The 22,776-nt window shown below is 40.6% G+C and overlaps 1 protein-coding gene across 2 annotated transcripts in view; it reads left to right on the plus strand.

The window, feature by feature from the left end:
• MBTD1 (mbt domain containing 1) overlaps positions 1-22,776 on the plus strand; it is a 39,460-nt gene that overhangs the window by 11,400 nt on the left and 5,284 nt on the right. Inside the window, exons 5-14 of one of the 2 annotated variants that reach the window (XM_041001756.1) lie at positions 4,745-4,862; positions 7,563-7,697; positions 8,307-8,395; positions 8,593-8,827; positions 9,432-9,487; positions 9,804-9,908; positions 11,818-11,965; positions 12,637-12,719; positions 13,097-13,256; positions 13,812-13,889. In XM_041001756.1, coding sequence (XP_040857690.1) covers positions 4,745-4,862; positions 7,563-7,697; positions 8,307-8,395; positions 8,593-8,827; positions 9,432-9,487; positions 9,804-9,908; positions 11,818-11,965; positions 12,637-12,719; positions 13,097-13,256; positions 13,812-13,889 — 1,207 coding nt within the window. Of the gene's footprint in view, positions 1-4,744; positions 4,863-7,562; positions 7,698-8,306; positions 8,396-8,592; positions 8,828-9,431; positions 9,488-9,803; positions 9,909-11,817; positions 11,966-12,636; positions 12,720-13,096; positions 13,332-13,811; positions 13,890-22,776 lie in introns of both variants that reach the window. The other variant, XM_041001755.1, reaches the window with a different exon arrangement.

Raw genomic sequence — 22,776 nt, forward strand, 5'->3', positions numbered from 1 at the left:
ATGTAGTCTCTGCCTATTCTTATTGCTTATTGACATTGAGGCTTGTGCTTATAAGAAGTTACAGGTTGGCAGCTCTACAGAAGGAAATCCTGTTTCTACCTTATGTGTATGCAGTGTTTCACCCCTCTAAAATTTGAGGGGCTGTACCTCACCTGTTAACAAAAAATCTAATCATGGATTTCGAGGCCTTTTACACTAAAATAAAATACTCTTTAGTGTATTTTCCATAAGCTTTTCAAGATACCCTAATGTAGTTTTAGGCTTAAAAGCATTTTTAAAGATATGCTAGTAGTAGATTAACTTTATGTAAGAAACTTTGTTATGGGCCCAGCATGGTAGCCTAGTGCTAAAGTACTTGTCTTGCACATGGGCTCTGGTTCTAATCCTAGCAGTCCTGATTCCCATCCAGCTCCCTGCTTGTGGCCTGGGAAAACAGTGGAGGACAGCCCAAAGCCTTGGGTCCCTGCACCCGCATGAGAGACCCAGAAGAAGCTTCTGGCTCCTGGCTTCTGATCAGCTTGGCTCTGGCCTCGAGACCACTTTGGGAGTGAATCAATGGAAGATCTTCCTCTCTGTCTCTCCTCCACTCTATATATCTGGCTTTCCAATAAATATATATATATATTTTTTTTTTTCAAAAGAAACCTTATTATGTTTCTTAAGCAAAAAATATTTGAAAAGCATTGTTAAAGAGGGAGAGAGAGAGAAGAAGGGTATTTTACATTTACTATTTCACTCCCCAAGTGGCCGTAAGGGCCAAGTCTGGACCAAGCCAAAGCCAGGAGGACAAAGCTCTGTCTGCAGGTCCTACTTTGGTGGCAGAGGGGCCCAAGCCACTTGGGCTATATCAAATTGCTTTTCCGGGAGTTGAGTCGAAAGAGGAATAATGGGCCTGGCATGATGGCTCAATGGCTAAAACCTCACCTTGTATCTGCCAAGATCCTATATGGGTACCAGTTCATGTCCCTGCTGCTCCTTTTGCCATTCAGCTCTCTGCTTGTGACCTGGGAAAGCAATAAAGGATGGCCAAAGTCTTGGGACCCTGCATCCACATGGAAGATCCAGCAGAATCTCCTAGCTCCTGGCTACAGGCTTCAGATCAGCTCAGCTCTGGCCATTGCAGCCACCCATTTAGGGAATGAACCAGCAAATGGACAATCTCTCTGTCCTTCCTTGTAAAATCTGCCTTTATGATTTAAAGATTTATTTTGTTTTTAATTATTTTTATTGGAAAGTCAGAGAGGCGGAGAGAGAGAAAGATCTGTCCATTGATTTACTCCCCAAGCGGCTGCAACAGCCAAAGCTAAGCCAATCCAAAGCCAGCAGCCAGGGGTTTCTTCTGGGTCTCCCATGTAGGTGCAGGGTCCCAAAGTTTTGGGATGTCCTTGACTGCTTTCCCAGGCCACAAGCAGGGAGCTGGATGGGAAGCGGGGTTGCCAAGATTAGAACCGGCACCCATTTGAGATCTTGGCATATGCAAGATGAGGACTTTAGCTGCTAGGCTACCATGTGGGGCCCACATTTCACAATTTTAAATAACACTGGTTTGTTATGATTTCTTTTTTTAAAAAAGTAATATTTTATATCTTTCCTATTAGTAGCTTCTACTTTGTCTATTTATGCATGGCATTTGCTTATCCTTAAATCTTACTTCCATTTTCCTTTTGTCTTCTTATATTCCTAGTCTCTCACCACAACCACCCCCAAAAGTAGATTCTGATATTAAATCAGAATGTTAATGGACTTCTGGGGAAGGTGGGGGTAGTTTCAGATGGTTTTTTTGTTTTGTTTTAGTGGGGTTTTTTGGCTGCTTTGGTTGTTTTCTGGGTTTTTGTTTTTGTTATTTTTCTGTTTCTGTTCCTACTTGCTTTTAATCTTGTTAAGTAGTTTTCTCTGTCTCCCCCTTTTTGGTGAAATGTGTTATCTCTCCCGGCTAGATGCACTTTAGTAATCATGTGCCTATCAGTCTTAGAGTGTTTCGGTGGTGATTAATATGCATTTGCTGTGTAATTGGGATAGATTCACAGTTACCTGTGCACAACTTTGCCTCTAAACTCCACCTGCTCATGTTGTTTATTAACATTGAAGGTTGTGTGTACTTATGAGAAATTACAGGTTGGCAGCTCTGCAGAGGGAAATCCTGTTTCAACCTTATGTGTATGCAGTGAATAGGCCCTCTACAATTTGAATGTTAGCCCTCTGGGCTTTTGGACTGTCTGGGAATGCTCTTGAAGTACAGAAAATAAGACTTCCCGCCCACTTATTGTCTTCCAACAGATAGTAAGGTGGAGGTGGCCCACATTGGTGTTGGGGCCCCCTCAGCATTTGGATTTGGCCGTGTCCCACAGGACCTGATGACAGCTTACCTTGCAGGGAAGGAGAGCCGCTCCCAGATAGCCCTCACGAGTGGCCCTGGAGCAGGAAGTGGTGCAGCAGATCTTCCTTGTTTGGGAGGAGCCTGAGGTGGGCCTCGCATCCTGTGTCTGGAAGGTAAATTTGTTGTTACCTGTAAATTATGGTTCTGCTGGTTCATGCTGTGCCAATCCAGACTTTGAGAGGTATCCCTCCTGCCAGCAGGAGAAGACAGACGACTTGGATGAAGATGGCTGTCAAGCCCTGGGTCATTTAGTCTTCCAACTTAAGAATATTCATTTTAAACCTAAGGGCAGATGTTATCTGTGAGATTACCTTATTATTTCAACCTGTTGAGCACGTTCTATGCTGTGACTGGTGCTCTTTGTTGATGTTTCTTAATTCTCTTTCTTAGAGTGAACCATATGGATTGGTTTAAGAGGGCCTAGCAGAACCACAACCTTACAGGCAAGAACAAATGTCACTTTCTGCTACTTTCTCCTATACCAATCCAGACTGTAGGGACCCAAACATCGTTTCCGCCACTAAAATGAATGTTAATTTCTTAAGTGAGCATATTAAATTTTAACAAATGTGAAGGCTTGAAAAACAAGTGACAAAATGTCATATCTAGCTCTCAAAAGTCCCATGTGCCAAATTTGCTTAGAACACGTCAGCCTAACCTCCCACCTACTTGTCAGCATAACCATGCTCTTTCTTCTCAATGAAAAAAAGCCTACAATTCACAGATATACAACCAAAGAGGAGTGGATACTTGACTTTGATTTAGTACAATTTAATGAATGCTTAATCTGTTCTAATTGGGTTCATTCCCACAGAAATGGATACGTGATCTTGATATTAATAATTATTAGCTTCATCTATATTACCTATCTTCCTTCCAGCCTCTTTTTGTGATCATATCTGCTGGCAACAGGGATGGCCCTACAGTCTAGAATGTTAATAAGGGGAGTAGCAGAACCTGAAGAGTCCAATCTTTCAATTTAAAAAAGAGGTAGTAATAATGAAAACACTGGTTTTTTTGTTTGTTTGTTTTGTTTTGTTTTTGCACAACTTGAGGAGATAGTTTATGTGCCCTTCCTAAGTTATGAATGAATGAGTCAGACCGTTTATTCAAGTTAATTGAGGTACGTTGGTTGATTGCTTATATCTTGTCTATGGTTTCTAGACTTATCCTCGTTTGGAATCACTTGACATTCTTTTCCTCTCCTGCAGAGATTGCATACATTGTTAGGAGTACAGTGAATGAATTGTGCTGTAGGCTAGTCCCCTAGTTGGATGGATCCATCTACTAAGGACCAGGTCCTTACTAGAAAGACACATGCCCACTGTACCAAGTGGCTGGCTGCTGTGATTCTTAGATGTCTTTGCTCATCTTTGAGCTTTGAGGCTGTTTTTTTTCTGCTTTGTTCTTACGATCAGGTCTGTTTTAACTTTACTTATTTCTTTTCTTTTTGATCAAGGTTCCAAATTACATTTAAGGATCTGGTTCTTCAGGGCCACAGACTGTTTATCAGTACTTAACATGTATTACAAAATGCACTAATTTGATTTAATTTTCAGTTACATATGTTACAGATAATTTTGAGTTGCATTTGGATTTTAAGGATTAAAATGTAAAAGAAATTGTGATTTGGGAACAGACTCCAGATTTCAAAAAACGCCATTGTGTTACTTGTTTTACCGGTTTTCCACCTCCACTTCTTGCCTGTTTGGTCTGGTGACTGGTGATCACCACGCCTGTTGCTAAACATGTTCTGTAACTCCTCGCCAAGAAGTTTTAAAACAATCAGATATTTAACACTTTACCATAATACTCATCTTCAGACAACTCCTCCTTTTTATTAACTTTATCCGGTGTTTTTCATCCACGTATGCCTTGGCTTGTAACCTATCAATTTAGCTTAAATTGGAAATAATAACTAAGTTTTATTTATCTGTAAATAGATTTTTGGAAGCACTTTGCTGATTGGAACAATTTTTTTTCCACTCTGTCTAAATCTTCTAAAAGTAGACATTAGGGTAAAGTGCATACATTCAGCGCATATTGAAAATAGTAAGTTTATTAAGTCTGTTTTAAAGTTTATATTTTAGGAAAATTGCTTCTTAAATCTTGTATTACGATAGTGTTGAATTTTGAATTTGTCTTGAATCTAATTTGCATTTTATCTTCAGCTTGAGTTTGACACTGACACTTGCATTTTTCAAATAAAACTTAAGGATAAGAGAATGATAGCTACATCTTTGGAGAAAAATACATTTGTTAAGATGGCATTTTTAACTTAATGTTCCATTAATGAAAATGCTTAATTTTGTGTTTGTTTAGGCTTTATGTTAATGAGACAATAATCTAATTATTTTTGTGTAACAGGCACCTATGGGAACCTGTTGGGGTGATATCTCAGAAAACGTGAGGGTAGAAGTTCCCAATACAGACTGCAGCCTGCCCACCAAAGTCTTCTGGATCGCTGGAATTGTAAAGTTAGCAGGTGAAAAGCATGTCGTAATTTATTAGAAAATGGCAGTGATGCTTGTAACATTTTTCTAAGTTTATGTATTTTGCAGATACTTCCAAATAAATGAGGTTTTTGATATAAGGCGAGGTTGGTCAGTTTTTCTGTAAAGAGCCGAGATAATAAACATTCTCAGTTTTGCAGGCCATGTGCCTTCTGTCCCATCTACTCATTTCTACCACTAGAGCATGAAAGCAATTGCAGCACATAGCCATGGCTGGGCATGACTGTGTGCCAATGAAACTGTGTGTGTGTGTGTTGTGTGGACACTGAAGTGTATTAGCCAGATCTGTGAGCCATAGTATACTTTGAGAAGTAACAAAAGCTGGAGTATTTAAAAAAAAAAAGTTATGAGGACCATGATGGCAAACATAAACAATGTTGATTTCTCTTTATTCTGTCATTCCCTGCTCTACTGTAACTTTAGTACTGAGGAAATAACCATATTAGGGGTTGAAACTCTGGCATAGCAAATTACATCTTCAACTGAGGTGCCAGCATCCCATTTAGATACCAGTTCAAATCCTAGCTGCTCCTCTTCCGATCCAGCTCCTTGGTAATTGCCTGGGAAAGCAGCTTAGCATAGCCCAAGTGCTTGATTCCCTGTACCCACATGGGAGACTTGGCAAAAGCTCCTGGCTCCTGGCATCAGCCTGGCTCAATTCTAGCAATCTAAGGAGTGGACCAGCAGTTAGAAGATCAGTCTCTCTTTCACTGTCTGAAACTCAGCCTTTCAAATAAAAATAAATCTTAAAAAAGAAAAAGTAATAACTGTATCGGATACTGTGGACAAGCAATACATAGTGGAGTCGTCTTTTTTTTTTTCCATCAAGAGCACAACTGCCAGAACTAACAGGCATTTATGAGAAAGTATTCTGAGTAGATGACAGGTTGCTGTAGTGCTTTAGAGAAAGGACAGCCACTCAGATCTTAAAGTTGTCCCTAGATTACTACTGAAAGAGGTGGCTGATTCATCCTACTTCTCATCTCCAGCTGTTTTGCCCCAGGCCCTCTGCATTCCGCACTGCCCTGCTGAAAGTAATCTCAACTCAGTTTTTCTGCTCTGTCATCTTCGGTGAGTTCATCCTTAAAGGAAGAAAATGGTCCACATTTTTAGCTCTTGCTGAGTACCATGCTCCAGTGATCTACTCAGACAAGGCTGATGGCGTCATTTTTGTGCTTTGATTCCTCCAGAAAGAGAACCCCTTACTCAATTCTTTCCCATATCACCCTGTTGAAGCCCCTAGCTTTACCTTGAACATTTTCCCAGCCGTGTAAGCACTCTCTAAATGCCTTCATTTAGAATATGAAAATTGTTTTCTTTTAAAAGATTTATTTATATGAAGAACAGAGTGATGGGGGAGAGACGAGAGAACATTCATCGGCTTGTTTGTTCCCCGAATGTCTACAATAGCCAGGATCCAGGAACTCCATCCTCGTCTCCTATCCTGATGGCATGGGCCCAAATACTTAGGACACTGTCCACTACCTGCCCAGGCATGTTAGCAGGAAGCTGGATCCAAAATACCCAGCAGACCAGAAGTGCAACCAGAACTCTGATATGGAATATCACCATCTTAGGTGGCAGCTTAAGAAACAGAGCCGCACCATGGCTCCCTACACCGTGATTTAAAACCAGCATGCCATTTGTTTTCTATTCGTGGAAGTCATTTACATTTAAATAGTTCTGGTAGCCAATACATTTAATACTAGTATTATTTCTTCCATCTCTGGTTTTGTATTGGTTTATCTCAATGCATTAGAGACCTTCTTTTAAACAATTTTAATGCAATTGTAGAAATTATCCTGATAGTGACATTACAGTTCATCAATAATTAATTAGTACTAATTATTAATGCTAGTAATTAATATTTGATACTAATATGCTACAGTTAATAATTAGCAAGCCCATAAATTATTCTGTAAACTACTGAATTTTAAAAGTAAAGGTTGAATGTCATTAATCTTCATTGTGAGGTCTTAACTTCTAAAATGCTAACTGGCCTTAGTCTCTGGCCAGAAATACACTTATTGACCTTTTCTTTATTCCACTAAAGCCTCAAATTAAACCTTTATCAGTGTATGTGTTGTTAAATTACGAGCACAATAAATATGTTTTGTTACTTCAGGAAATAAGACTTTCTATTTGCATTAAATATACTGTTTTTAAGTGATCTCACCAGCTTTTGCATTTATTGAGCTCATGTAGCATTAACAGATATTGCTTTATAATAGAGTTAGATTGTCTGGGATTATCCAGGAGTAATTATTCATCGAGTTACAGAGATAAAGTAATTTTGAAATATGCTATAACTGGGTTTCTGTGACTTGACAGCATTTTTACTAACTTTTCATAACCTTCTCTGTTATAAAAACTAAACATTAGGAAACCATCCTACCCTAATTTTCACTGAGAAATTATAGGTGAAACTGAAATGCATGGAAAGGAGGAATCCACACTCAGTATAAACAGATGACATTGAACAACATCTGGGTAGCAATACAGATTTCTTAGACCCAGCCACAGTCTGCTCAACCAGCCTATCTAAGATGGGCTCTACCCATTTGTCATTTAAAGTGCTGGTCATTCTGTGGCAGATGCCAATGATAATTGAACACCACAGGATACTATATCATTTTGTTTTTCCTTATTATTCAATGATTTGTTGGTTTCAGGTTACAATGCGCTTTTAAGATATGAAGGATTTGAAAATGACTCGGGTCTGGACTTCTGGTGCAATATATGTGGTTCTGATATACATCCAGTTGGTTGGTGTGCAGCCAGTGGAAAACCCCTTGTTCCCCCTAGAAGTAAGTAACTTATAAAAATTACCCTAGGGGCAAGTGCTTGGCCCAGTAAGTAAATTGCCACCTGGATGGATGTCCCATCCATTTTCAGAGTGCTGGATTAAATCCCAGGTCTGCTCCCAACTCCAGTGCCTGCTGCTATGGACCATGGGACGCAGATTGTGATAGCTTAGTTGGCTGGATTCCTGCCACCCAGGCGGGGAAGTCAGACTGAATTACCAGCTCCTGGCAGCATTTGAGGAGTAAACCAGAAACTGGGAAATCAATCAAAATCTCCTTTCCAACCTTCCTCCCTCTTCCCTGTCTTCCTGCCCCCATCTCTTGAAATAAATTTAAAAATTTAAACACATAATTAACCTCACTATAATTTTAAATATATGTATTTTAAGGCTATTTCACACTTTAGCACTACATGAAGTAATGAACTATTTTTGATTACCAAGTAACTTTGCCAACAAGTGATACACTTGTTTTCTCTGTTTTTTGTTACTTTTCAAGACTGTAACTGATACTGTGACTTGCAGGGAAATTTTTCACTATTTTAAAATACATTATTTCTGAAGCAGTTCCATTTTTTGCTGAAGTGTAAAATAGTTATTTCTTTTGTTTTAGCTATTCAACATAAGTATACAAACTGGAAAGCTTTTCTAGTGAAAAGACTGACTGGTGCCAAAACCCTTCCTCCTGACTTCTCACAAAAGGTAAAAACAGGCTCTGATAAAGGACTGAGCAGCTTTCAAAAAGAGGGTAATTTACAGGGTAATTTTAAGGAATTCCTCGTCAACTGGGTGATCTATGTTAAATATAGAGTACAGTCAATATTTTTAAAGTACAGTGTTGAATTATTTATGGGCCTTTGTCATGTATTCCCAAAGTTTTTATCTGCTTTTGTTTCAAGGTTTCAGAGAGTATGCAATATCCTTTCAAACCTTGCATGAGAGTAGAAGTGGTTGACAAGAGGCATTTGTGTCGAACACGAGTGGCAGTGGTGGAAAGTGTAATTGGAGGAAGATTAAGGCTGGTGTATGAAGAGAGTGAAGACAGGACAGATGACTTCTGGTGTCATATGCACAGCCCGTTGATCCATCATATCGGTTGGTCTCGAAGTATAGGCCATCGATTCAAAAGATCTGGTAAGTATCCATTACAAGAATTTCTATTTTAAAGATGACGGAGGCTAAATTATGCTCATTTGGCTATTTTTTTCTACAGAATAGTGTAGATCAAAAAAAAAAAAAAAAACAGACTACTGGGCTCTTCAGCTTTAATTAATGAATAATTCGCACCATATAAATGTCATCATTTACATTCTTCCACCTCCTCTGATTTGAAAAAGCAACAAACTTATAGTATAGACTTTATTCTAATCTTTCTTCTCCTTAGATCTTCTGAAAGATCTAAAGATAGCCTTTCCCTTTTTATCACAGTTTCTAATTAAAATAATAGGATTAGATGTGGTTAGATTTGATACCAAACACATTCAAACATACCTCTAAAGTTAGAATTCCCTAAATGGAATTACTGACATTCTGATTGGCTGAACTGTATGAATATGCACATGTCCCCAGGCGAGCAAGCCAACTGAGCGCATCTGGGTCAGGGTGAATGTGGAAGGCGTGTCTTTCTGCCAGGCCTTTAGAGTATTACATGCCTTGTGAGTTTGAAGCCTTCAAAGAAACGTGGTTTTTTGGTCTTCTCACAAATGCTGACAGATTAGTATGTAACTTTTCCTTGTAGATATTACAAAGAAACAGGATGGACATTTTGATACACCACCACATTTATTTGCTAAGGTAAGAAGTTTTTATAAGAACCCTCATTTGTAAATTAGCTTTGAAAGAGGGTTGTGGGTTTTTTTCCTAAGATTATGAAAATCACTTATGTTCACTTAAAAGGATTAAGACATTATAATCCATAGGTGTCACATTTTTATTCTAATTATCCTTTAAAATCTGTTTTATGTATCTGAAACTTGCTTCCTAATGAAAAGTTTGAATTATAATACTAGGTAGGTAGGAGAAGGCATCTGGTAGCCCTTTTCAAATTGATTGTATTATAATAAGATGACAACATTTATAATGGTAGATGTCCTTTCATATAATTCTTCAGGTAAAAGAAGTAGACCAAACTGGGGAATGGTTCAAAGAAGGAATGAAATTGGAAGCTATAGACCCATTAAATCTTTCTACAATATGTGTTGCAACTATTAGAAAGGTAAGAGACTAGGTTTTACAGCACAGACTGCAGTAGAAGGCCGCCTCTCTGCCATACTAATGTAGATACAAAATGTGTGTGTGGCTAAATCTAGAGAGATTTCCTAGTAATTTCAAGAGAAACATGAATTTTCTTATTGAGTCATCTTTTTATGTGGCTTGCTGTCATGATTATTTGGAATCTGCTACTATTTTAGTTGTAGAATTATATCCTTAGTTAATCAGAATTCCCTGGGAAACTTAAAAGCTCGAGACAGGTGCACCCCTTCCATCCCATACTAGGATTCAGTGAGTTCTGGTTAGTACCTTGGCAGTATCATTTTCAAAGGCCCTTGTTTAACTATGTTTATGAGTCGCTGATCCAAAATCTACTTACCTAAAGGTGTAAGTTTAGGATTTCCATTTAAATACAAAAGTTGAAAAATAATTATGACAGGGCCCAGCACTGTAACCTAGTGACTAAAATCTTAGGCTTACATGCACCAGGATCCCATATGGATTCCGATTCGTATCCCGTCTATTCCACTTCCCTTCCAGCTCCCTGCGTGGTACCTGAAACAGCAGTAGAGGAGACCCAAAGCTTTGGGATCCCGCATCCATGTGGGAGATTCAGAAGAAGCTCCTGGCCCAGGCTTCAGATAGGCTCAGCTTCAGCTGTTGCAGCCACTTGAGGAGTGAACCAGTAGACAAAAGCTCTTTCTCTCGGTGTCTCCTTCTTCCTGTAAATCTAACTTTCCAATAAAAATTAAAGCCTTTAAGTATCCGAAATACCTGTGTTCAGAGTGATACAGCTAAACAAAACTGGTTCCAAACCCTGTTCTTATCAAGTGAGGACAACTGCCCCCCTTTTGAAACGTAAGCAAAATGGGCCGGCATTGTTCCACAGGGAGTTGGGCCTCCCCACTAATGCTAGTATATGGTCACCAATCAGAGACCTGACTGTTCCACTTTCAGTCTAACCCCCTGCTAATCCTCTTCTGTCTGTAATTCTGCCTTTCAAATAACTTTCCAAAATAAATAATCCTATTTAAAAATTGAAAGAGCAAGGCGTTTAGCCTAGTGGGTAAGATACCAGTTACAATGCCTAGGTGTCATATTGGAGTGCCTGGGTTTGATGTCCGTCTCTGGCTCCAAGCTTCCTGCTAATGCATAATCTGGGAGGCAGCAAGTGACAGTTCCGTATTTGAGTGCCTAGGGTGAAGTCCTACCTTTGCTTCCTGTTCAGCTTCCTGCTAGTGAGTCTGGGAAGTAGCAGATCATGGCCCAAGTGCTTGTGTTTCTGCCCCTCCCGTGACAGACTATTTCCTGGCTCCCACCTGGCGCAGACTCCACTGTGCTGGGCATTTGGGGAATGAACCGCCAGATAGCCATCTGTCTCTCCCTCCTGCTCATGTTCCCAAATAGACAAGTAAAACTTTAAAAGGATTAGAAATCACAGTGGGCGTTCTCATGGTAGTCCAGTCAGTGCTTGGAACATCCACATCCCGTATCATAGTTCAAGTTCTGGCCCTGCTCCTGATTCCAGATTCCTGATCGTGCATGCTTGGAAAACTGGAATGTCAGTGGGGAAGAAGTAAGGTGTTGCTGAATAGGACTTAGAACCTACATAATTGGTGCACTTTCAGCTACCACAAGAGTAGGCAGCTTTGCCTGCTGGCAAAGACAGCATTTTTCCCAAACCTCTGAAGTTGCTTCACTAATTCTGCCTTGATTTCCAGCACACACTGGAAAATGACATAGATTTCTCATTGTAACTTCTGTTAGCTAACATAATTTAGCAGAGAAGTATTTTTCACTATTGAGAGATCCTTTTATAATAGATTTACTCTTTAGAGAGTCAATTCAAAATGTCATCTTTTTCTAATAATGGTATCTAATTTCAGACACTTGGGCTTCTTTTCCTTTGAAAGGTGCTGGCTGATGGATTCCTCATGATTGGGATTGATGGCTCAGAAGCAGCAGACGGATCTGACTGGTTCTGTTACCATGCGACCTCGCCTTCTATTTTCCCTGTCGGTTTCTGTGAAATTAATATGATTGAACTTACTCCACCCAGAGGTATTCCATACTGATATGAACACGGGAGCTTAATTCTTAATTCTTTGCGCACAGCATTCGTTTACATAAAACATAGTCCTAGATTTTCTTGCTGTGTGATTCTATATGTATAGCAAATAGGTAGTGTATGTGTGATATAAATATATACACAGCAAATATTGTCCTGAAGCAAGCCATTATTTGTAAGCTTGTATGAACAAGTAGCATTAAGACAGAATTTTTCCGGAGCCATTGTACATTTGACAATGAGAGTTGATGCTTTAAACCTTGATGATAATATGTACTCAACAGGCTATTGTGTACATTTTTTTTTTAATTTAAGGAAATAAATTTCCACCTTTAGATTTTCTTCAAAAGGACGAAAAGCATTAATTCAAGTGTTAAATATTAGACTGTTCTGTAGCCTGTGACTGAAAAAGTTAAGATCATCCTTGTACACTGAGAAAAAGAAAGTCGGTTTTGCACGAAGTTAGACAGACACAGCAGTGTGTCCAGAAAAGAGATGAGATCTTTATACCTTAGAGGAATCACTGCACCCGACAGAGTTAGAGCCTGAGGTCGAGTTGATCATGTAAGCCAAAACCTGAAACTGTGTGCATTGTGCATCTTTTTTTGCATTTTAGTATTCTCATTTCAATGAACTGCCGCTTACTCCAGTTCTGTTTTTTTAGGTTACACAAAACTTCCTTTTAAATGGTTTGACTACCTCAGGGAAACTGGCTCCATTGCAGCACCAGTAAAACTATTTAATAAGGTAAATTTAAATCTTGGAGCAAATCTTCTGTGGGCATTTCTTTTTGATAACCCATAAATGCAAATCTTTTTTGATGAAGATGTCTTTGCTTAGTATTAGAATTGCTTAGTGTGAATTAATAGAAATAAATAATAACAACCCATTTTTTCTGAAATAGCTGAAGCTTATTTCCAAACTGTTTTTAATGTGAGTAAAATAGAAAGTAATGCATTTCTGAATTCCCAAATGCTTCACTTCCATAATACACTTAAATAAATAAAACGTAATTTAAGAGTTGGGGCTCTGTTGTTTGGCTGCGTTGCTTTGACTTCTGCTGTTTATTGATAGTTCAGTTGTACATTCTTTATACAAGTGTTAACATTTTGCCTCTCTGTCAGGATGTTCCAAATCATGGATTTCGTGTGGGAATGAAGTTAGAAGCAGTAGACCTCATGGAGCCACGTTTAATATGTGTAGCTACAGTTACTCGAATTATTCATCGTCTCTTGAGGATACATTTTGATGGATGGGAAGAAGAATACGATCAGTGGGTAGACTGTGAGTCCCCTGACCTCTATCCTGTAGGGTGGTGTCAGTTAACTGGATATCAGCTACAGCCTCCAGCATCACAGTGTAAGTTCATATACAGTAAAGGTGTTCTTTTGTAAAAACTGCACTTCTCCAGAAGACTGTGTCACACCAATCATCCTATGAGCTCACAGAACAAGAATATATCAATGTCTGATTGTTTGGCAGGTGAGATGTTGAGACGCAACAACAAGCTCAACAGTCAGACCGTGTGTCCCCTAACAGTGTGAGCTCAGTAGTCAGCTACATGAGTGTAGAAACACAGTCACCAAATTCAGGTAGATTGACGGCCTCAGTGAGTTCAACATCACAGGCAGAGTCTGTGAGCATATGCTAAGTGCTGTTGAGGAAACAGTGACACATGTGTGGTCTTGAAGCTCCTGGTTGTGTAGGAGCAAGTATCTTTATTTGCATATCACCATGTATTTTTATAACATAGTGTTCTTGGTAAAGATACTTCATCTAAATTTTATCCAGAATTGTAAGCAATTGTCTGGTATCAATTTTCCCTTTTGTTTTTTTCAGCATCCAGAGAAAGCCAGTCCGCTTCATCAAAACAGAAGAAAAAGGCTAAATCCCAGCAATACAAAGGACATAAGAAAAGTGGGTCACCACGTGGTGTTTACATAGGTTTTCTAATTCTTAACTGATTGCTGCTAGAGTATTGTTGCAAAGAAAGTAGAAACTGCTGTGTGCTCATTATGTATGATGCTTAAAGGTGCAGTATGCCATAAAAGGCAAACCTCTTCGACAAGGAGAACCACTTAGGGTTTTAATTGACAGGAGAAATGATTACTTTGAAATTTAACATGCCCATGGAAAAGGATAGAACCTTTGAATGATTATTGAAATAGTATGCAAACCTTCTGAAAATTTTTTTTTAACACTTTGTTTTTTAAAAAGCAGATGCTTGTTGCTTACCATATTCGTGGGAGTCCAATAAACATATCATTTTTATAAAGAAAAAGCAAAATTCTCTTTCAAGAATGATGCTGTAAGAAATCCAGGTTGATGGCTAACAAAATCAAACTTAAACAGCATTTTCTTTATTCCATGTTTTATTTTACCTTCCAGTGACTAGTTGTTGGCATTAATAGCCAAAGTAATATGAAATGGTAGCTGTATTAGATTGTTTTAAAATCATTTTCACTATTATAGTTAACTAAGCCCTGAAATGTTTCACTCAGAGATAAAATTGTTTACTTTTATTGAAGTTGTTCATAAAAAGGTAAAAAGTACACCTTATCAGAACTGAATCAGATTGTTTAGCTGACTTGCCATTTGTTCAGATAAATACTAATCTATCTCATTAACAACCCAGTGAAAAACAGCATGAAGAGTCAAGTATACCCTGCTCTTAAAACAGTGGGGTTTTTTTGGTTTGGTTTTGTTTGTTTGCTTGCTTGCTTGCTTGTTTGAAAGAGATATTTACAAAGAAAAGGTGAGACAGAGACCTTCCGTCCACTAGTTGACTCCCCAGATGGCCACAGAGGCTGAACCTGAGTCAATCAGGGGCTAGGAACTTCTGGGTTCCCAAGTGGGTGCAGGATCCTAAAGTTTTGAGTCATCCTTGTTTTCTCAGGCCACAAGCAGGGAGCTGGATAGGAACTTGACTACCTGGGAGTAAAACCAGTGTACATGTGGGATGCCTGTGCTGGCAGACAAAGGATTAGCCTGTTGAGCCACTGTGCCGACCCTTATTCAGAATTCTTCAAGTGAGAAGCTTAAGAAATTCAAGGCCCTGGGCCCGGCGCGGTGGCGCAAGTGGTTAAAGGTCCTCGCCTTGCACGCCCGGGATCCCATATGGGCGCCGGTTCTAATCCCGGCAGTCCCGCTTCCCTTCCAGCTCCCTGCCTGTGGCCTGGGAAAGCAGTCGAGGACGGCCCAAAGCTTTGGGAACCTGCACCCGCGTGGGAGACCCGGAAGAGGCTCCTGGCTTCGGATCGGCATAGCATCGACCCGTTGCGCTCACTTGGGGAGTGAATCATCGGACGGAAGATCTTCCTCTCTGTCTCTCCTCTCTATATATCCGCCTTTCCAATAAAAAAAATAATAAAAATAAATCTTTAAAAAAAAAAAAAAGAAATTCAAGGCCCTGTAGTGGCGATTTGAAAAACAGATTTCCTGCAGATCCAAAACAGATGTCAGACTCACTGGTGTAACCTGCAGATGAACCTGGCTTTTGTTAGCACTAGCCTCCCTCAACCTTGGGATTATTTTGCTCACCCAAAAAGAACTTAAGAATTTAGTAAACTTTTGAATGTCACCATCTAGCTGCTTGCTGGATCCAAAGTTGCCTCAAAGAACTTCAACAGTAGCATTCCAGACCAAGCAAAGTGGGTTCTCCTGTATCTGAAAATTTAACATGGGAACTCTAAAGCGTAGCAGGCATAATCCCTCAGCTTTCTGCAGCGTGAGTAGCAGGTGAATATAGCCTCGTTCTGCCTTCTGATAAACAAGTTGTTCAGATTTCTAAGACACTGAATTAATTTTTATTACTCAGTGGTTAAAGGACATACTTTTTATGCCTAACTTGTGAATATTTTGGATAGAGTTCATACGCCTACCTCAGTATGATTCTTGCAGGATTTCTCTCTGGTTTGTGGAGTTTAGATTATTTTGAAATACTGGGCTAGGAACACAGAAATATATAATTACTGAAATCTTATTATCCAAATTTATAGTGATATTTTTAATGACCACATCTCTAGATTTGTAGGGAAAATGAATTAAGCTTAGATTTAATATGTTCCTTAACTGTCGTGTTTTAATAGATTTCAATATTACGGAATCATCTCTAGTGGCTTTTAATTGTCCTAGGGGCATAGAAGGAAAAAGAACTACATAGAAACTAGCAGTCGCTCCTTAGAGACCTGCAAGGCCTGCTGTGTTCTGGAGTTCAGAATTCAGGGGATTTGAATAGTGTGATGTACACTTTGGAACACCCTCTTCAGACTCTGGAGCACTTGCTAGAGTGAAATAATCTTATTGCCTATGTAAATAATCTTATTACTCTCAAACAAAATGTTCAGAATTTTTCACAAACCCTAAGTAATTAACTTGAGGCTTAGAAACCTAAATCATCCATTCCAGGCATACTTAAGTCAACAGCAAGCGGGCCACCAAGCTTTTTATTTATTTTTATTTACCTTAGGTTATGTTCTGGCTCTGTTCTTTCATCTTATAGCCCTTAGAGACTTCTTTATTATTTAAAATCATTTATCAATATTGATTTTTTTTTAAAGATTTATTTTTTTATTTTTATTGGAAAGGCGGATATGCAGAGAGGAGAGACAGAGAGGAAGATCTTCCGTCTGATGATTCACTCCCCAAGTGAGCGCAACGGCCGATTGCTATGCCGATCCAAAGCCAGGAGACTCCTCTGGGTCTCCCACGCGGGAGCAGGGTCCCGAGGCTGTGGGCCATCCTCGACTGCTTTCCCGGGCCACAGGCAGAGAGCTGGATGGGAAGTGGGGCTGCCAGGATTAGAACCGGCGCCCATATGGGATCCCGGGTGTACAAGGCAAGGACCTTAACCTCTTGCGCCACCGCGCCAGGCCCAAGATTTATTTATTTTTTATTGGAAAGTCAGATATACAGAGGAAGATCTTCCATCCGCTGATTGATACCCCAAGTAATCACAATGGCCAGAGCTGAGCCAATCCAAAGCCAGGAGCCAGGAGCCTCCTCCGGGTCTCCCACATGGGTGCAGGGTCTCAAGGCTTTGGGCCATCCTTGACTGCTTTCCCAGGCCACAAGCAGGGAGTTGGGTGGGAAGTGGGGCTGCCGGGATTGGAGCCAGCACTTGCAAGGCAAGGACCTTAGCCACTCGGCTACCATGCGGGGCCCTCAATATTGACATTCTTAGTAGTTATTTTTCTACAGAAATGGATAATTGGGGATTTTTTGGGGGGGTGGGGTATTTTTTGGTTTTGGTTTATGTTTATTTTTGTTTCTTTGTCAAAAGGCAGAGTTACATAACAGAAACAGTCTTCCACGTGCTGGTTCACTCCCCACATGGCCAAAACAGCCAGGACTGGGCCAGGCTGAAGCCAGGAGCCCAGAGCTTCCTCTGGGTCTCACACATGGGTGCATGAGCCCCAACATTTAGGCCATCTTCTGCTGCTTTCCCAGACAATTAATAGGGAGCTGGATCTGAAGTGGAGCAGCCAGGTCTCTAGAGACGTGTGGAATGCTGGCACTGCAGGCAGAAGCTTAATGGGCTACGTTACAATACCAGCCCCAATAAATGGATAGTGATTGACTTCTTCATTAGCTTTTGTAATTAGCCGTCTTCATGCTATCAGGGAGCAGGTATTAACCAGCAGCACCTTTGAATATGAGAATCATGTTCTGCCCATGGGTTCATACAAACTGACAGTGTTTGAAAGCCTTTTTGTCAAGGTGTGGAACTCTAGCACAGGAAAAGCAGCACTGACTTCTGTCTTCGAGGCCAGCGTTCTCAGACACTGCTGGGGATTGTCCCTTTTATTTCTACCTCTAAGTCTGCGGTGTATAAGAAAACGCTTCAGTAGTTGTTGCCCATGGTGCTGCAGATGATTTTATTTGGGATTTGACAGGATCCTCACTAGTGGCTTAGTTTCTAGATTTGTCTTGTAGAATTACTGTGGCCTTAGATTGATCTTTCCCCTCTGAATTTGTAAAGCATGGCTTCTGACTACTCATAACTACCTGGGTCATGTGTACTTAGGAAGAAGATGGGCATAATTTAGCCACAAAGATGTGTACATATTTTGGTTTTTGACCTGCTTAATGGCCTGCACTTGGTTGTGGAGTATTTTCTCGTTGGTAAAAGCATTGTGTCAAATCTTAGGCTTAGGTTCGTTAATGTAACTATAACCAAAATGTAGAAATTTGTTTCAAAAGAAACTAGATTACCTAGGAACTTGGAAACAGTTTGGGATTTCAGGGCTTTTCAGAATAAACTAAAAACTCAAGCAGCTGACTGCCTGCTGATCAAATTCTGCCACTAGATAGTACCTGCAGACGTCCACCTCCAGCTCAGCGGGACTTGTTCGGACAGAGAGCTGCTGCCCCCAAAGCCTTAGCTCTTTCCTGTCTTCCCTTGGGTTTTCCCTCCACCTCAAGCTTGATTTCTTTGAACAAAAAATTAGCCAGCTGTTCTGCTCTCTGTGATTCATTTGATTTGTTTTTCTTATTTTTCTTTTTTCTTTATTCTTGAGAATCAGGACCAGAATTATCAGACTATCAGAAGGTAGGAGCAGCCTCTGCCATCCTCCACCTCTGGTACACGCCCTCGGGCACGCGCACACACGCACACGGGCTCACTCATTTTCAGAAGTACAGACCTTGCGTAGATGTTTGTTGTTTCGGGGTGTCCTCTGCAACGTGCCCTTCCCAGTTATGTGATGCACTTTGCTTACCCAGCCTGTCAGGAAAAGCTTACTGTAGTCTGACTTGATGTTTAGAGAGGAAGATGCCAGTTGGGAAGAAGCCTGTCAGTTTGTGGAGCCTGCCCAGGTCGGGTAGGGTGCGGAGGAGCTTCTCTGGGCACGAAGAGTTGACTCCTCCTCTGTATCGAACCCTTGCAGCACTGACAGCCCCGGAGGCCCTCCCACCTCCCAGCACTAGCCGGGAGTTGAGTCCCAGCCTCAAAACAGGTAATGAGTCCGTCGGCCTCACAGGTACTACGGAGGGCAAAGGTGCTGGGCAGGGTGGCGGGAGACACAGCGTGGCCTGGCGGGACAAACGCCGACTCAGTCAAGTTTGCTTTTTTTCTTTCGATGAAAAAAATTCATTTTCACTGGTCCTTTGTGGTCACTTCACTGAGACAAATCACCAGGGAAGTGTTTATCTTGTGCTGAAATGTTTCTGAGCCTTTGACTAGGATCGTCATTTCGGTGTGTGCACTTGGGAGTCATGTAGCGTTTCATCGTTTGATGGTTGAGGACTTCACATGGCAGAATTCGCTGAAGTGTGTCGTTGCGGATCAGTCTAACTAAGGAGTTCCCACTCCAGCATTCTGTAGTGTCCAGTTCATGGGGAATGATGTGTCTGGTGCTGGTGTGATTTGGGTTTTGATGGTGTCATTTGCCACCGTCTTAGCTGAGTAACAGGAAAGTAAGATAGCTGTATAATTCTGCCATTGGTTTGTGTGATGTTTAGAAACATATAATGATTAAATGGGTGATAACTAATCTGAGTTTAATTGGCTAGAACAAGGTAGCAGGTTGTAAGGAACACTTGAGGATTTTGCCCTTGTCGTCGCTCAGACAAATATGTTGTCATAGGAAGACTTCACTCATGTGTCATGTGCTTTAGATGTAGATGTAGAATATGCAGTGTCTTTAAATTGGATTGCTTTCGCAAAGATTAAGAATTCACTGAAGGGGTGCTAAAAACCTGGATGGGACTTAGTTTCTTGTTCTGTGTTCTCCTGTTTCAGTTTGTAATACTTTTGCACCTAAAGATACCAGCCTTTTTTGTTGCTGTCTTAGTGTGTGTTCCTTAGCCTTCGCCTCTCCCCGGGTAGGTCACCTGTGCCTGTCACTTCACTCTCTAGCCTCTGGCTAGAGGAGATGACAGTCCTCTGTGTGAACCACTGACTGTGTGTATAAGTCAGATGGGACCTTTCTGGAAAAGGTTAGCAGTTTGTGTTGCTTTATTGGTTTAACTTGTTTTTGCACTGGTTATTTATGGTACAGTCTTCTACCTGTGAAGTGTTGGATATTGTAGAGTTCTGAATATATTGACATTTTTATTGGATTTTGCATGCATTTCCTTGAAACAGACTCATTTTGGAGGTTTGGCTCATGTTTTATGAGATGCTTTGATTTATGTAAAACAGAACTTGATTTCTGCAATTGACCCAAAAATTTAGATAGACGCACTAGATGGATGTCGCGCGGCCTCCTCTCAGATCTTGTCCTGCTGGAGCTTCTGAGCGCTGCTGGAGCTGAGGGGCCATGGTGTGAAACTGGAAGAATAGCATTTCTACGGTATCTGAAGGCTGTGGGTTACTTGGCTGTTGAGAGTCCCTTGCTTATGGGCTCTGTGAGGACAATAGGTTATTTCGGCTATTTTATCCCCTGAAATCTTGGTGTTAGCATCAACAAAGCAATTTCTTTGAAAAACAGAACTAAGACAAAGCCTCTGTGTAGAAGGTGATATTGAGCCACAGGATCTATTTTATTTCATCCATCACTCATTGACATTAAAGCCTAGAAAGAAAAAAAGATGATTATTAGTATGAAGACGCCAGAATCCATGGAACTAACTGCATACAAACATTCCACATCCGAGTGACTGCTTCACCTTTGTTGAGTGACTTTTTTAAAGCACATCGTTTCCGTTTCTTAACATGAATTAGAAGTATAGTTCATATATTCATGCAAGCAGCTTCCGAGTGTGCTTTAGAATATCTTACATTTAAAAAGAAACATCTGTTTGAATGGAACATGTTTGATCTCGCAGCCTGTTAATTCCCATCCATTTAGCCATCTGATCATCACACAGCTAGGTGTCGTTGTGATCAACCTTTTATTGTGGGTACTGCACCTTTAATGAAACCTGATTTTGTTCTCTTGCATGTGCTCATTTTCATAGTACTAGTTGCTAAAAATGTCTCTAACACTTTATTGATTTTGTTTGGATTTGAAGGATTACTATTATGTGTTTGATATTTTCCAGAGAAGCATTTTTATTACATTAAGCAGCTTTAAAGAAGGAAAAAGCTGCACAAAGTCTTGTTTGCATTACCTTCCAGCAGTCTTCCTGGCATTTGTTTTGTTCTTATATACATGGTGTATTCACTTTTCTGTCTTTGGTGCTATTAAATTTATCATTACCATTACCAAAACTTCAAAGAAAACAAAAAGAAAAATTTCTTTATTTGAAAGGCAGAGTTAGAGAAAGAGATCTCCCATCTGCTGCTTCACTCCTTTGGTGGTCACAAGGACAGGAACACAGCCTCTGGTCCATTCTGAAACCAGGAGCTTCTTCCCACTCTCCCATGTTGGGAGCAGAGAGGTCCATACACTTGAGCCATCCTCTACTGCTTTGTCCAGGGCATGAGTAGAAAGCTGGAGCAAAGTGGAGCAGGCAGGACTTGAACCAATGGAATGCTAGCATCACAGGTAGCAGCTTTACCCACTATGCCAGAACGTGGTCCCAGTTTTAAATGTTGTAGTCATTTTAATGTTCTTTGTGGTAGCGCTGTTATTCTTTCATTAAAAACCTAAACGGCTTACTCTCCTACCACCCATGAAAATGTTTTTCTGACTCCTTTAATTCTCCTTATAAATGATTTTTTGATAGTCTGTACGGTAGGCCTCTCTAACAGAGGTTAGGTCCAAGACTCCCAGTAGATGCCTGAAACCAAGGATAGTTCCAACCCTGTATGTTACAGGGAACTTTGCTATACATACATACCTGAGGCAAAGTTCAGTTTAAAAGTTAGACACAGTAAAGAATTAACTACTAACAATAGAAGAGAGCAAACGTGGCAGTATGCTGTAATAAAGTTGCCAGCATCAGGACCCATGCTGGGGCTCAACAGGCTGATCCTCCACCTGCAAGCACTAGCATCCCATATGAGTGCCTGTTTGTGTTCTGGCTGCTCCACTGCCCACTCAGCTCCCTGCTGATGGCCTGGGAAAGCAGCAGAGATGACTAGTCCTTGAGCCTGTGTACCACATGGGAGACTCAGAGGGACTCCTGGCTACCAGCTTCCAGCTTCAGATCAGCTCAGCCCCAACTGTTAGGGCTGTTTGGGGGTGAACCAGTGGATGGAAGAGCTTTCTCTCTGTCTCTCCTTTCTGTAAATCTGCCTTTCCAGTAAAAAATGTATTTTTCTAAAAAAAGAATAAGTTGTCAGCATCAATGCTCATATGCCTTGGGACCTTTACAGTGAAACGATGATTACTTGAGCACAAGAACTGCAGTGCTGAGAAGTGAGAACCTAGGGGGCTTGTGGGAAGTAGCGTTGGTTATGGATCTGGATGAAGGATGAGTCATGTCTTACAAGACAACGTGAAGATTCAGTATGCAGCTCAGAATGGCGAGCAATTTAAAATTTATGGATTGTTTACTTCTGGAATGTTCTATTTAGTATATTTAGTATTGCTAGATGACTGCAGAGAATGAGACAGGAGGAACCTACAGTACAAGCAACCTGTCATGTTTATTAATGAAAAGACATCTAGTAGACAGAAGCAAGAACACTTTTCTCCCTTTGTTTTTGGATCCAGCTGCCTTCAGGGACAGGAACGTCTGACCTCAGTGGGTAACCTGAGCTAGGTGTGGTGGACAGACTGTCACAGCTCTCTGCTCCCACTGACCAGATCCTCAAAAGATGCTAAATTGTGCTTGTGTGAAACCTCTTTATTTTTTTCCTAATAATTTATTTGAAAGGCAGAGAGATCTCTCATCTCTGGTTGACCGCACTTGCCATCTGAATGCCTTCAACAGCCAGAGTTGGGCCAGGCTAAAGATGAGTTACAGACTCAGG

Source organism: Ochotona curzoniae, unplaced genomic scaffold, assembly GCF_017591425.1.
Source record: "Ochotona curzoniae isolate NIBS_2020 unplaced genomic scaffold, NIBS_Ocur_1.0 scaffold_2453, whole genome shotgun sequence".
Taxonomy (NCBI): Eukaryota; Metazoa; Chordata; class Mammalia; order Lagomorpha; family Ochotonidae; genus Ochotona; species Ochotona curzoniae.